Raw genomic sequence first — 14,819 nt, forward strand, 5'->3', positions numbered from 1 at the left:
CCTACCAGGGGGGGCCAGGGCGACTCATCATCTGCGCATCAGATCAGACCAAAGCCACTTCCACCAGCCAAATTGCGGGGTGAGTTCCTGTGGCGCTTGCTACCTACAATGTCCTTCCCCAACCCCAACCCAACCCCCCAACCTGTGGCTGGTGAAGCTTTACAGCACCTGCAGTCTTCAGTACTACTGCTGCTGTCTCTCGCATCTCCAACGGGAATTGGTCTCGAGACCCCCAAAGTCGTCCATCACCTCATGACATCGACCCATTCTCGAACATCAGTGCAGATACACATCTCAGCTGCAGGCCAGACCAATCCAAACCAATGATCGTTGTCGTCGCGAATATATTAGTCATTAAGAAAGAACTCGGTATATGCATGCATGCAAGCTGCGCTGCTAGCCAACCCAAGGTCGCGCGTCCTCTCCGCAGTGTGCCCTGCCTCGCTATGCCACATTCGGTCTCGTGCTGCATTTTAAGCCGCCATTGGCTTTTGGCACAATACTTTAGCTTCCGCATATCCGCCTCGCTTCCGGCCTCCCGGGGCACGCTTCACGCTTCTTCTAGTGGAACGTATCGGTAATGACGCTCGAGCAATCCGTAAGGCTCCCGGCATCGTTTCCCATCGTCACCATCTTCTGCATCCTGCAATTGTGATAATTTGTCAGCCAGTGAGTCATCCCAAGGATACGGTTTTCTTCAAACCTCGACCAATAGGAGGGGACTTACGCCGGTATGAACGTGCTCAACCACCCATCCGAGCTGCGCGCGAAGTTGCTCCACGTCCGGCCCGTGTCCGTCGCATTGCTCACGGCCTTGTCGCTATTCAGCGTGGCCGGCGCCCTGCCATTCGTCGTCTCCGAGTAAAACACATTGTCGAATCGGGAGTCCGAGGTGTCGAGTGCCTGGCCCGCCCTATTCTTGGCCACGGTGTGGGCGCCCAGGAGAGCCACGAGCTCGTTGGGCGAGAAGCCCTTGGCCCGGAAGGCTCCGATGATCTTATCGGCCGGGTCGTTCTGGTCCGGCATTTGCCCTGCTGGGTTCGCCGTGGTAGAGTCCTGGCGGCCAGCGAGAAAGCCGATTGAGGGGCCACCGGCTGCACGGATGCTCAAGGCTGTTCACTCAACTGTTAGCTTTGCCTCCTTGGGCCATCTAGATGGTAGTCGTCGTCGCTCACCACCGGCCAGCTGGATGATATCTGCGACGCCGACTTTGTAATCATTGGCCTTCTGGCCAAGGATACCACAGATGGGAATCATCTGCCCGTTCTCGGGTCGGTCGGTGCATTCATTGGCCAGGATGATGGAGCCATCGCAAGCCGCTGGGAAGCAGTCGTGGAACGGGACCCGGACCGAGGCACGCCCATTATCGTTTAGTCTACCGTCGTTGCCCACAAGCGTCTTCTTCAAGTCTTTGGCGACCTTACCCCAGACCGAGGGGCAATCTGAGTGATGCCTGGGAGCGACATCTGATGGCACCGCCGCCACGAGGCACGCGGCAAACAAAATGAGATAGCGAAGGGGGTTCATCGTGGCTAAGACTGTGCGCCGTTTGAGCTTTTTGGTGATACTCTTCCGAGTCGATACAACGAAGGTGGACGTGAGCAGAGACTGCCAAAGGGGCTTCTAAGGGGTAGCGAGTGGTAAGGCTAACCAGGGCTTGGGTGATGAAGAACAGAGGATGGACGATTAAGATTACATTCCATGAGCCGGCATCGTGATGCTATATATAAGAGAGAATACGGTCGGCGCATGGCCTGCTTTGATAGACGGTTTGTCCCCATCTGCTTGGATGCCCCCTTTCTGCTATTTTGGTAAGGGCTTCCGTCTGGTCTGGATGACCTATCCGAGTACGGGGTGCGCAGCTATGCGTAGCTGATGGCATTACTACGAGCCCTGTGTAGCTGACAAGGCGCGGTTCCGACAGCTCAAAGTGCACAACACTCATACGTCTGCCGTGCTTGCAGTAGACGACCTGCCTGCGTCCCATAGTGATGCTAGTTGCTTACGGGAGAGGTTCAATACTGGTGGGCTCATCTGATTCGACGGACCGGCCCATGTTATTAGGTCGCTAATGCAGCTTGCGGCCGTCGGCACACAAAAAGCAAGCAACTTACTCGCCAAATACCGCCAATAAACACAAGCTGGTATGCATTGACTGCGAACCGTTAGCTCATCCGCTAAAAAAGCATCAAGCAACAACATCGGATTCATGCTCCTCGACTAGCAGCCAAGCTGTGCCACGTTGTACCAAGATAGAAAAGAATAGCTAACGACCTACTCACTCAGCAAGTAACTACTCGGTGAAGCCTTACTAACACCCGATCCCACGGTGTCGGTTCTAGACCAACCGTTCCCTCTTCAAGGAGTATTCTTCAGCCTTGATTTCAAGGACCTTTAAGTTATCAACACGCCCATTGGCTCGCAGCCTAACGCCACCTGATGATTGGAACTTCAACAGCACTCTGACTAAATCGTTCGTGCATATTTTAGTAGGCGAACTCGCAATCGTAGGGTGGCACTGCCGGCTTGGCCATCCCGATCCGGTGGGACCGTACGCCAAGATCTACTGCAGGTTTCCTCTTTGGGTCGGTATTTACTCCGTGGGGAACGTCCGGGCGCTTCGGTGGCTTGCTGCACTAGGGATGTCTCACATCTTGCATGAAGTGGTCATTATGTGGCCGCGATATAGAAACCGAACCCGCCGAAACCAGTTAGTAGGATACGAAGTTGCAACGAGCTGGTTACTCAAAGGAGTAATGTTTGCACGTCAGCCGTGCCGCTTGGAGCGGTCGGTCGGTCGGCAAGTTTGGCCACGGCGGCCAAGTAATTCAGATATATTGCCTGGGCAATGCCCCGATATCTCCGGAGTCAACTCAGCATGTTGTGCCTGTCGATCATATCAAGTTGATATGCTTAGTGCTGAGCTTCTAGTCACAAGATCTCCTTTAGTGCATCGGCTTGGAGACGATATCCGATATGATAGGCAGACACTTGGTATATAGAAAGCGATAGCTGATAATTAAGGTTTTCTAATATATCACGGGCATTCATTCGCAACCAATACGTGGGCTTGAGCGGGACTTCCTGCCGATGGTAACGTTGTGGGACGTTGGGTATCAGTAACAGACTTGCATGCACTCACCTTGTCTGCGTTACTGTCCCTGGTATTGAGAACGCTCACCAATTGACGAAGCAAACAGGGATAAAGACGACAATCTGGGTTTGGAGGGAGAGACTCGACAGTTCAAGTCGCAATGATGATATATGGTGCCGGAACCCGAACAGCCTCAGTCAGTTAGGGAGGCCTGATATGAATCGGTATCTTCGTTTACTTTCGCCAGGCCCTCATCCGAGCTTGGTGGTACTTGTCTTGGCCCAGAACTTTGAAGCCCAACTCGGATCAACTCTATACTCCACGGTGGCGTTACACTCCACGATTCGTCTTATCATAATGGAGATTTGGCACGTTAACCTCAGCCTACCTACCTTTTGGTTTATATGGATTACATACCATTCTCTCTAGCTAGGATATCACAGCAAGAGGAGGTTATACCCAAATATCTCCATTCATATGATGAGAGGACAATGGCAGTTGCTATGATGCTATACCGCCATAGTAGCCATGCTCCTTCAAAGCCACAAGCTAACAAAGCCATGCTGTGCCCAAGAACTCATTCTTAACTTCGCAAGTCTCTGACTGGGAAGAGGGGTTAGAACAACTTCGTTCGCGCCCACTGGATGTTTTCCCTCGGAGTATTTCATCTTCAACTTTAATATTCCCACACAAATTAAGCATATTGTTGAGTATACTGGCCGATGAAGAACAGAACATGCAATCCAACCGCATTTCGAAGTGAGGGCCTTGACCTTCTTGAATTTGAAAGCTCTCAGAAAGCCTGCCTGAGGGTGGTGGTAGAGATAGGTGGTGATCTGTCTCCATACCAGTGAGCGAGCAAGAAGGACATGGACTGCTATGTGTACCCCATCTAATACTCGTATTTAGGGCACATCATCTGGATTCTCAGCTCCCAGAAACAGCTTGCACCCAATCAGACCTTTTCTTTGATTGACCATATTCCAAGTCCTGTCGGGGTCGATATCGGAGTCGTCCAATGCTGCGCATGCCCACTTCATGGTTCCGCCCAGCAAGCTGTTTGCTTCTGATATATACCAGCTCAACAGCAGTTTCTGTCACATACGACCATATCCTGCTGAATACTAGGGATCCCGTCCGCTCTCCCATATATAAGCAGCAGAGAGCCGAATTAGTACTAGGGTCGGTGACGACCTGGGAATCCTCGGTGTTGTATGTTTTTTGCCTTTTGACCCCTTTTTAATTCCAGAAGTCGGGTACGGTGAGCTGCCGAATTGGCAGAGCTTGCCTTGTCTTGTCTTCTGTGGTGTGGAGGGGCTGCGTGTGTTTCAGTATCTTGTCAAGCCTTTCGTCCTTTGGTCACGTCGATTCACTTGTCGTAGTGCTCGGACTGCTAGGGTGCATCTGCTGTCATATATATTTCCCTCTCATTTCATTTCTTCCGTGATGCAAGTCTAATGAGCAACAGTGTCCCGAAAGGATCAAGGTAAGCTTATAGTGAAGGCAGCCTTGGTCACGCGACGAGAACAAGATCCTGTTCAGTGATTAGGCAATTCTTGAATTGCAAGTACCTAGGTAGCTATGACAATATATTATTCCATGCCACCGCTAGCTCTCTCATTGTCGTTTATTCTGTCCTTGACTAATTATTCCACTAACCCGGCGGCGGAATATTGCCATTTGCTCTGCCACTTCTGGGCTACTCAAGTGACCCCCTTGTTTTTGCTCCATGATGACGCCGCTCAAGATACTTCTTGAAGGAGATCAGATTCACGTCACCTTGCTGTACAATTTTATCCGGGCCTTTGGTACTGTACTCCCCAAGGTTGTCTCAACAAACGGATACTAGCCTCTCTTGATCTTAATGCCTTCTCATAATAGTCTTATCGTCCGTTGATGTCTGGTTTAGACGGCCCTATTTTCTCCGTGGGACCATACTTCCAGTATGGGGTTTTCTTCAAGATTTCATTGCTCATGGTACAATCTTCCTGGCAAGTCCATAGTCGAAGATATGTTTGTGCGATATACGCAGAGCGTTCATGAGAAATGCCATAGCGTGCCCGACGAAAATAGTCTCTGCGTCAGCAAACTGGGCCAATTTCGTTCTTGCAGCCTCCCATCCAAGCAACAGGTTACTCTTCAAGCTGGCCTCTACCAAAACGTCCTCATTGATTGTATTATCGTTGCGGTCTTTGTCCCACCGGATAACCTTGTCTCGAGGCCAAACGTAAGAATTGAGTATCTCTTTGCCGTCGGTAATATTGAGGACAGTAATAGGAGCGATCCCAGGGCAAGACTCTTCACATTGGACATACGAAACTTTGATGAAAACGTGACGGTACTTTTCCTGGGAGGGGTCGTATGCAGGCATGGCGATGAAGTCTTCCTTTCTTTGAATTTTGTACAAAGCACCAGGGCGTGGGTTGTCTAAGATGAAATGTCCGGCTTCAAGTAGTCGAGGGATCGATTGCTTCTGGGTGAACAGCAGTGCATCCAAGTAATTCAATTCCCAAGGTTGAAACAAGGTGTACTCGTTGCCCTTGTAAGTGAGGGATGCTGGAGAGGGGCCACTAGATTGGGAGGTAGACACTTGATCGGCTGTGGTTGTGGACGAGACGTCAACTTCCCTCCGCTTGTTGCTTTGGATTGGATCAGCGACAGGACTGTGAGGACGCTTTTGGCCCGGTATGGATGTGACTGGATTTCGACTCCGGGAGGGCGGACCCTGGCCCGTGTTGGACTGTATCTTCCAAGCTTCCTCTTCTTTCGGTTCGATGTTCGTTTGGCCAGGCGGATCATGGGACGAGGGAAACATGTTGAGATGGCGCGGTCTTGGTGGCGGTTGGAATCTTGAATGTGCGCGGTTTTGCCGGTTTTGCCGTATAATTTCTGAAAGCTCGACAAGGTCTGAAAGCTTGTAACCTGACATGGTTGATGGACAATTGTTTGGAACTGCTCAAGCCGTGAAGGAATGGTCAGCCAACGGCGTGGCGTCACTCATGGGAACAATCAACGTACCAAATGTTCAGCCGTCAACCTGTTTTTGTGGCTATGACAACCAAGCAATGTTGACTCAATGTTTATGCAACCACAGAGCTGCTTCGAGGGACGTTGTTTCCAGTGGACTAATGGTGTTCGTTTATTCTGTTGATGGAACGAACAATTGAAGATAGAATAAACTGCCACAGCCAGAAACCAAGGTAGCGTTTATTGCAGTGGATTGTGGAAAAAAGATTTGGTCCAGGTAGAAGTGAGGAAGGGAAACACAGAGAAAAGGCTACTTCCCAGAGTGGCAACCGAAGCAGAAGGATGTTGTTGTTCAATGTAGAAACGGCAGGCACACGTGGATGTTCCCCACCTTTTGATCACATTTGATGAACAGGACATCAACGAAAATTGCCTCCCATCAGGGCAACATTAAGACAGGAAATTTGAGGAAGCTCTCTCATGAGTCCATTTTCTGGCTCGTACTTGAAGTAGCCTACATGTAGATATCTAAGTGAGTTGTATCATGACCCCAAACCCCTCTGCTCGCAGTAAGCCAACAACTCCTCATCCCTCTCCAAGCGCGGGAAGCAGCTCTCCTCGATACCAAACGTGACCTCGATCCCCTCGTCGGGCCCTTGCCCCCCATGCCCGCCCGCGTCGGCAGCATGAAGAAGAAGCTCTCGAACCCCATCTGTGGCCACCGGAAGCCCGTCGGCGGGCCGAACCCGTAGTCGTGCGTCTGGTAGGGCGTCATGTCGTGCCACGCGAACCCCATGCAGTCCTTGCCCAGGACCCACGGCATGTTGAGCTCGTTGAACCGCAGGTCGGGGCCCCCGCCGCCCACTTCATCTGGCCCTCGATGTACTCGGGCGTGACCGACGCCGTGTTGCCCCGGACTGTCCGCGCCAGCAGCGGCAGCGCCTCCTCCCGCGGGCCCATGGCCTGCCCGATCGTCACCGTCTCGGACCAGGGCAGCGCCACCGCCGTGCCGATGAAGCGCGGGGGGCAGCGGCGGGTCGGCCCGCTTCCGCATGTTGACGGCGTGAATGCACTTGGAAGCCTCGTCGTCCCCGAAGTTGAGCAGCGGCCGCTTGGCCCGCAGCATGGCGCGCCACCACAGCGCCGCCACGGCGTCGTAGGTCGAGACGTAGGCGCCCTCCGGCAGACCTCGGCCGCACTCGGCCTTGAGCGCGGCCAGCTTGCTGCGCGGGAAGTGGAACACGCGCGTCTTGACCTCGGGCATCACGAAGTCGGCCGGCGGCGGCGGCGCGGGGTCCGTGCGGTACTGCATGGTCGGGTACTTGCCCCGGAGGGCTTCCCACTCCTCGGGCGTGGGCTTCGTCTTGGCGATGAAGTAGTCGTGCGGCGGGATGTTAGTGTCCAGGGTGGCCGGTTTGCCCGTGGTGGCGGCCTTGGAGTAGGCGGCCCACGTGCTGTTGAAGGAGTCCCAGCCGAGGCCGTCGCAGACCTGGTGGCTGACGGACGTCGCGATGATGACGCCGCCCTTGATGAAGGTGGCCTGGAACGCCGCCACGGGCGGGCCGGGCGTGTCCACGTCCTTGGCCACGTGCATGGGGTGGCCGGCGGCCTCGGCCGGGATCAGGTGCTCGATCTCGAGACGGTGCACAGGGTAGTCCTGCTCGTGGTACCACGCGTAGGACGGGATCTGGTCCTCGGCGGCGGTGGCGTCCTTGATGTGCAGAGCCACCGACCCCTCCTTGGCTCGCTTGATGACGATGCGCTTGGCCTCGTTGTCAAAGTGCATGGTGCCCGTCAGCTCGGGATGGTCCCCCACGGCCTTCTCGAGGCCCTTGGTGAGGTTCGTGACGATCTGGTCCTGGTTCGAGCCCTCGGGCAGCTCGAAGATGTCCACGAGCTTCACCCACATGCTGATGATCTGGTGGCCCGTGTCGGACACCTGGAATATCTCGTCCCCATTGTCTCGGATCTGGCCGCGGTTGCTGGTCGTCACCTCCTGCGGCTTGACGTGGATGACACGCGAGGGTATTGAGTTGGCCATGGCTGCGCTGCGTTACGTGTGGACTGGTCAAGATGGTGTGATTCTCACTCTCCCGGCAAGTTGGTAGGAGAAGTAGAGTTTATATACATGCAACATGTCACCCACAAGAAGCGTGGCAGTGAAGATAAGCGAGAGGGGTATGGGGGATAGACATATGTCGATTGGATACACGATGCCTCAAACCCCCCGCTGCGGCTGTCGTTACAGTAAACAACCCCCCACAGATCAGCAGATGCCTCGCCGCCTGGGCACATGGCAGCGCGCCATCCATCTGGATGGTATGATCCAACCTGCTCGACCTGGTATCCCCAATCTCGTGAAGAGATTGTCTGTGCCGCAGCGGTCCACCCTGCCCAGGGACCCAGGGATCCAGGTGGGGAAAGCTGCCTGCGGTGGGCTGCTCGGCGGACCAAGTCAACAAAAATCGTGGCCGTTGCCTCCAGGCATACCGGGGGTGGCGTTTTCTCCTATAAGAGGTATAGAGAATACATCCGGCATGCCTTATTGGTTGGACGACGGGCGACGTCCCCCCTTTTCCCGGGCAGCGGGGCAAGCTGTCAGCGGACAGCGAGGGCCGACCGTTGGCTGGCAAGTTCCGGGGTCGCGAGCGTTTCCCTTTCTTGGCTAGCGGCAGTTAGTCAAGATGGTACGACGGACCGCTTAAAGCACCCCCGTAATCGCCTGACCGCCCATACTAATGCGCCTGCGCCTTGGGCCTTGGTTGAGTGCGGCGTTAATGGTGAGCGTCAACGTTGGTGCCCGCATTGCCCAGATCTCCAGAGAGAATATATCGTAGAATTCAAACACTCCCGGAACCTAAACGCATCAATGGACTAAGCGATCCAAATTGTAGACGCCGCACTGGCCAGGCGATGTCCTTTTTGCACATGTAACTAACCCCAGAAACACCCCGCCCCTGAGCCCCGACCGCTAATCCACCTTTCTCCTTACTGGGCTGTACTACCAGATGATACCCCCGGTCAAGCCAGTACGCGAGTCATCGTCGACCTTACTCAGTACGACTGAAAATCATGAAGTGGGCAGAGAGAAGGTTTAAATACCATGCGCCAACACGCCGCATTAACAACGCCATTGCGGCCTTGCGAGGTTTCGAAACCGCCGTCGAGACAACCGGGCAGCGATTGGCACGGATAGAACCGTGTCAAAAATACCTAGGCTGGTTATATATAAAATTTGAACGGCATCTGTCACATAGTATCAGTCGCCATGTCTTAGAATGTACAGTGTTGTTGTGTTGTTTTATCCTCCGGTGAGGAACAACGGCCAGCAACCTTTGCGTTTGCGCATACGCCGGCAAGAGAGGATCGCCAACTATTTCTCGACGACTGCCGCCTGATTTATTTTTCCATCCCTTGAACTCCGGGAGCACACTGCGCGATTTTAGAGATCTTGCTTTCGACAATTGGCCAACTAAGCCATGGCGGCCCCCGAAGATGCGCGCTCGGTCGCCCTGGTCGGCCTTCCGCTGGTTGTGGTCGCCTTGACCTTCCTCTTCATGGCGCTCGGCGCCGTCGCCGTCGGGATCCGCACGTACATCCGCCTGCGGCTGAAGAGCTTCGGGCTAGACGATGCCATGGTGGTGTTCGCTATGGTAAGCTTCAATGACCCCTGGATAAGCTTCTGTCTCTTCGCGCGAGAGGGGGACTTCCTGCTCCTCCTCAGGGCCGTCTCGTGAGAGTACTTGCTTTCGCCGAGATTACCAATGCCTGACCCTACCCCTTTTTTCTCAACAACAGATAACCTTCGTCGTCGTCGCCGCCTTCACCCTGCACGGCGCCAACATGGGCGTCGGCACCCGCGACGCCGGCCTCAACGCCTGGCTGGCCGTCGAGTCGTCCAAGTGGTACCTCTTCTGGATCCTGGTGTACCTGTCGGGCATGGTCGTGCTCAAGACCTCGGTCTGCACGACCCTCTTGCGGATCCTGCCGCCGTCCATGACCGCGTTCCGGGCGTGCGTCTGGGTGTTGATCTTTGTGTCGTGGGCCGCCTGGTGCGTCAGCTTTCTCGGGGTCCTGTTGCTGTGCCGGCCCATCCAGGCCCACTGGCTACCTTCACTCGTTGCGGAGGGGAAGGCGACCTGCGGGGGCAGGATGTCATGGTCGCTATTAGTCAGACGGTCACGGTCGCTAGTGTCTTGACGGATACGGGGTGCGCTCTGCTCCCCGGCATTATGTTGTGGAAGACGCAGATGGCCAAGACATCGAAGCTCGAAGTGTTTGCTCTGGTTTCCATTGCCTCGATGTAAGTTTTGTCTCTTTCCCTCACCTCCCCCTTTTCTCCCCCTCAATCGGACTCGGGAGACCTCTTCAAGACTGACCGGAGGAACCATTCCCCAAACCTGCAGAGCCTCGGTCGCCACCATCGCCCGCGCCCCTTTCCTGTCCCACTACGCCGACCCGACCAACGACCTGACATACTACGAGGGCTACATGGTGCTCTTCTCCAACGTCGAGACGGGCATCGGCCTGTTCGCCTCGTCGCTGCCGTCGATCCGGCGCGCGTACCTCATCTTCATCAAGCCCGAAGGCCAAGACGGCAGCAGCGGCGGCGGCGGCAGCGGGGCCTCGGACAGCAAGCACCACCAGGGCAACGCGGGCATCATCACCATCGGCGGCAGCGGCGGCGGCATGCCCGGGGCCAGTGGCAGAAGAAGCCAGCCCAAGTCGTCCCGGTCCCGGAGCCGGTTCATCAACCCGACCGACCTCGGGCAGAGCGAGGCCCACATCGACGGGGGCGGCGAGTGGGAGCGGCTCGGTGATGATGGATCCGACAAGGGCATCCTCATTCCGCACAGCAACGACAAGGGCATCCGGGTCGACCAGTCCTACGCGGTGGAGATGCACCCTGTCCCGTCGCGCGACAGTGACCGTTACGACCATAGATAATTGAACCGAACACGTTTATCATGACGGGGGCAAAAGGGTATCAAAAATCAAGCATTAGGTTGAATTTGGTCTCACAATAGACGTTGTACATCAAATGGAGTTTGTTATATAATATGATAACCCGACTTCCTATCCCACCTTCCTCATACCCAGAAAGAAATGATATCAATAACAGAAGCAGAAAAGACAGTGTGTGTGTGGCTCGTAAAACGTTAGACATAAGCAACCAATAAGTAGCACGATTATGGCCGCCCTGAGATGAACACCTATTCTCCCCGAAAGTGAAGGACAAAAAGGAAATCAAACAGATCATAAAAGAAAACCTCTTGACAACGCCAAGTCTATATCTAGACCTCGCATTTCGCATCTTGGCCGGGATTGGCCTCCTCGTAGTCGAGCGCCTTCAGAATGCGGAAGAAAATAGCAGCAACGATGGCGCCCAGACCGGGACCAGCCCAGTAGATCCAGTGGTACGAGGGGAACTGGGCGGCGGCGGCGGAGCTACCGAGACTGCGGGCCGGGTTGAGGGAGCCGCCGGTGAAGAAGACGCCTATTGGATTTCATGGTTAGTCATTGTCATTACCACCTCCGGATCGGATAGTATGTATCTTCCATGGATCGTGTCTAACTTACCTGCCAGCTGCCCCACGAACAGCGTCAGCCCGATCCCGACGGGCGCGACGAAGCTGGTGCGCGACTTCTCGCCCGCCAGCATGAGGATGGTGAACATGAGGAAGGCCGTGAGGAACACCTCGCCGAAGAGGCCCCGGACGACGGTCATGCCCGGCGCGATCTTGGTGATGGTCCCGGAGAAGTCGCCGGGGAACAGGGCCTGGCAGAGGGCGCCGGCCAGGACGCCGCCCGCGAGCTGGGCGGGGACGTAGAAGAAGAGGCGGATCCAGGGGAGCTTGCCGGCTAGGCAGAGACCGAGTGTGATCTGTGTAAAAGAAAAAAAGCACGAGATGTCAGCAAAAACACAAAGACCTCATTTTGTTGCGTGATGCCATGGAAAATTGCAGAAAAGGGTTGATAAAGGGGCAGAAAGGCCCAATCAAAATAAACGGAGAACGGATATAAGGGCTTGGGGGACATAGAAACGTACAGCTGGATTGAACAAGCCGCCACTAATGCGATAGAAAGCCCAAGCGTTGACCAGAAGCGAGAAGCCGTAGCCGTAGCCGATGAAGACGACCTGCAGCAGCTTCGGAGTCGGGGACTGCGCGGCGAGGTCGATGATCATGAGGTGGGTGGCGTTGCCGAAGAAGAGGAACTGGAAGGTGCCGACGAACTCGCCGAGGGTGGCGACAAAGTGCTGCTTCCAGGGCGCGCGGTTGACCATGCGCTGCACGAGGCTCGGCTCGGGGCGCTCGGGCAGGCGCTTGTGGCCGCCGTGGCTGCTGGGGAGGTAGCTGGACATGTTGTTGTTGACGATGTCGCGCGGCGACTGCGGGGTGGTGATGTTGATGGTGGCGGTTTGGATAGGGGCTAGGTAGATGTATCGGTTCTGTCGCGGCAGTCTCTTACTCCGCATACCACATTTCTTGAAGATGGGATCTGACTAAATACTCGTAGGGGGAGGACGAGGGGGTTAAATGGAAGAAGAGCAAGGACTTCCAAGATTATGAGATCTCAAGTTTCCATCCAGTCGTTTTACCGAAAACGACGGGTCCGGCTGGCATATAACACCAACAGCCACACCACCACACCAACACACCATCCCAAGCAGCGGCGGTTCGTCATCCCACAGGGAGCGACCGGGCCTTTGCCTGTCCAGGCAAGGCTAACGACCTGTGAGTCCGTGAGCCGCGGACGTCCCTGCGCAAATCTATGGTTTCCCGCCCCGATCTGATCTCAAAGGGGGAAATCAGGCTTTGGCCGCCATGACTTCACCGTCCGATGCTGTGACGCCTTGGGGGTGGGCCGTTGTTTCACCGGCCGCCTGCACCGGGCCTTACACGGCAGGACCCGATGACGATCAGCTCGGTAATGCATGGTCATGCTGGCGGCCGGCAATGATTGTGTCGTCGACGCAGAGAAAGCCAAGACCTACATATAGATCATGTACCATGACGATGACGATATAGATCTATACCCAAGTGTAGTCTTCAAATCGGTGCCCGACGAGAAATGAGTCGCTCAAACGACGACAATCCCCTCCGTCCATCCCTCATTCCCTTTTACCTCCCTCCTTCTTGCGGTCCTGCCCCCTCTCGTTCCTCTCGGCAGCCTGCATCAGATCAAAATCTGCCAGCCTAAGTTACCAGGTGAAACATGTCCCCTACGACGGGGGAAAACAAAAACAAAGGTCTTTGAACTTACCAAAAGTCTTTTGATCTTAGTCAGGGCGGTGCCTTAATTGAGACAAGTCGACGCTTCGGGAGGGAAGGTTTACCAATCCGGGGGCGGGACCCTGACCTCGCAGCTATACTTCAGACGAATATGCACCCCGGGATCCAGGGGTAGCGCTGCTAACGCCCGTTGCAGATTCCGCCACTCAGCCTGGTCGGCCAACCACGGCTCATCCGCCGACTGCTGATCGGCAATTGTTTATCGTCGTTGCTACCCCTCTCTATAGATCAAGGGTCCTCCTACTGCCGTGGGGTTGGATCTTTCGTCCTGTCTGCTGGCCTTCGTATTGCGATCTTGGGATGTCGGTGGCATCGGCCACCGTGGGAAGGACGCAGGGGGGGAATCTGTAACCAGCCTGATCCTTCATCTTCAGTCGAAAGCTTCTAGCCAGTCTTTTGCTCTTCCTCCTCCCCCCTCGTCTCGTGTATTCGCAAGTCAGTCTCTTTCTTTTCTTGTTGCGAACATGTGACTTTGGCGTCTCGCTTCTGTCGTGCCCATGGGTCGGTGATAGTTGGGTGCCGCCATTTTGAAACATATAAAGAAAAGTACTTTTTTCGCGTGCGACACTTGCGATCGAGATGCTGGGAGCACGACGGTCGGCGGTCGGCGGTGGAACGTTCCACTGCTTTCCAACGACCAAGAAAAAGCCACTCATGCAGCCGCCTTTGTAAGTAGCTAGGCTGCTGTCCATCCTCAGAAATCTAGCACACGGCAAGAGTTGCAATTTACTCGGTAGGTCCAACATGGGATGGTCGCTCACGTGGGTGGCACACTGTCTCGTGCGACTATGTTGCACATCAAAATCATGCCACACTCACAGCTTGATCGGCTTTCAATGTACCAAGCGAAACCATTGCATTAATTCTATCTAAGTTTGCTGCTGTCAATCATTGGCCTCCGTGTCACGGTATTGCTCGTGATTGAGTCTGGAAGCTCTATAGGAGGAGAAGAACTGCCAAGCCGCTCCCCTAACGGAAACGATTTGCGTATACCTGTTCCATCGAACAGGTTCTGAAAGTGCAATTCAGGAGCCGATTGATCAACACATCCCATACTGTCCTGATTCCTGACTTTTTTTGTTTCTTTTCTTAATGTCCTGTTTCCATGTCGCCACCCCATTGCCTCCTTGGTATAGTGCTTACGCTGTATCGTGCTCGCTGCCTAATACCAATGTTAGCAATGATCATCATTGAGCAGATATACGATGATCTTTTCGTGGCTTGGGACGTAGAAGGCTGCTTACTTCGGTGGGTAATATCAAACCAGAACGCCAACATTTTCGCATTCATGATGCGGTTTTCCGATAACCTGTTCTTCGTTCGTTCTTGCTCGCAATAGATCGCCTCCATGTTCATGTATTGTACCTTGTTCCCTAACCTGCTATCATGTCAGCAATGTCAGCCATGATGTAAGTACTTGATGAATCTTACTCATCTATAGAAACAGTGCCTCATTTGTGCCC

The 14,819-nt window shown here is 54.5% G+C and overlaps 5 protein-coding genes across 5 annotated transcripts; 1 reads left to right on the forward strand and 4 right to left on the reverse strand.

Annotated features, from left to right (window-relative positions):
• Positions 1–561: 561 nt before the first annotated feature.
• PG997_007049 (peroxidase) lies at positions 562–1,527 on the reverse strand (the record flags this gene model as incomplete). Its single annotated transcript, XM_066811364.1, has 3 exons — positions 562–643; positions 728–1,112; positions 1,176–1,527. 3 exons carry the CDS (start codon positions 1,525–1,527, stop codon positions 562–564), a joined length of 819 nt encoding a protein of 272 aa, XP_066670287.1.
• Positions 1,528–5,066: 3,539 nt separating this feature from the next.
• On the reverse strand, positions 5,067–6,023 carry PG997_007050 (uncharacterized protein; the record flags this gene model as incomplete). The annotated part of the gene is made up of 1 exon (XM_066811365.1): positions 5,067–6,023. The coding sequence occupies one exon, from the start codon at positions 6,021–6,023 to the stop codon at positions 5,067–5,069; it is 957 nt and encodes a 318-aa protein (XP_066670288.1).
• A 623-nt stretch (positions 6,024–6,646) lies between these two features.
• On the reverse strand, positions 6,647–8,102 carry PG997_007051 (uncharacterized protein; the record flags this gene model as incomplete). The annotated part of the gene is given in 2 exon segments (XM_066811366.1): positions 6,647–6,678; positions 6,692–8,102. 2 exon segments carry the CDS (start codon positions 8,100–8,102, stop codon positions 6,647–6,649), a joined length of 1,443 nt encoding a protein of 480 aa, XP_066670289.1.
• Positions 8,103–9,540: 1,438 nt separating this feature from the next.
• PG997_007052 (uncharacterized protein) lies at positions 9,541–11,008 on the forward strand (the record flags this gene model as incomplete). Its single annotated transcript, XM_066811367.1, has 4 exons — positions 9,541–9,714; positions 9,860–10,117; positions 10,213–10,364; positions 10,468–11,008. The coding sequence occupies 4 exons, from the start codon at positions 9,541–9,543 to the stop codon at positions 11,006–11,008; spliced, it is 1,125 nt and encodes a 374-aa protein (XP_066670290.1).
• A 347-nt stretch (positions 11,009–11,355) lies between these two features.
• PG997_007053 (aquaporin rerated protein) lies at positions 11,356–12,539 on the reverse strand (the record flags this gene model as incomplete). Its single annotated transcript, XM_066811368.1, has 3 exons — positions 11,356–11,558; positions 11,642–11,945; positions 12,111–12,539. The coding sequence occupies 3 exons, from the start codon at positions 12,537–12,539 to the stop codon at positions 11,356–11,358; spliced, it is 936 nt and encodes a 311-aa protein (XP_066670291.1).
• Between the last annotated feature and the right edge of the window lie 2,280 nt (positions 12,540–14,819).

The sequence above is a fragment of the Apiospora hydei genome (genome assembly GCF_038363865.1).
Source record: "Apiospora hydei strain CBS 114990 chromosome Unknown utg000005l_segment0_segment0, whole genome shotgun sequence".
Lineage (NCBI taxonomy): Eukaryota > Fungi > Ascomycota > Sordariomycetes > Amphisphaeriales > Apiosporaceae > Apiospora > Apiospora hydei.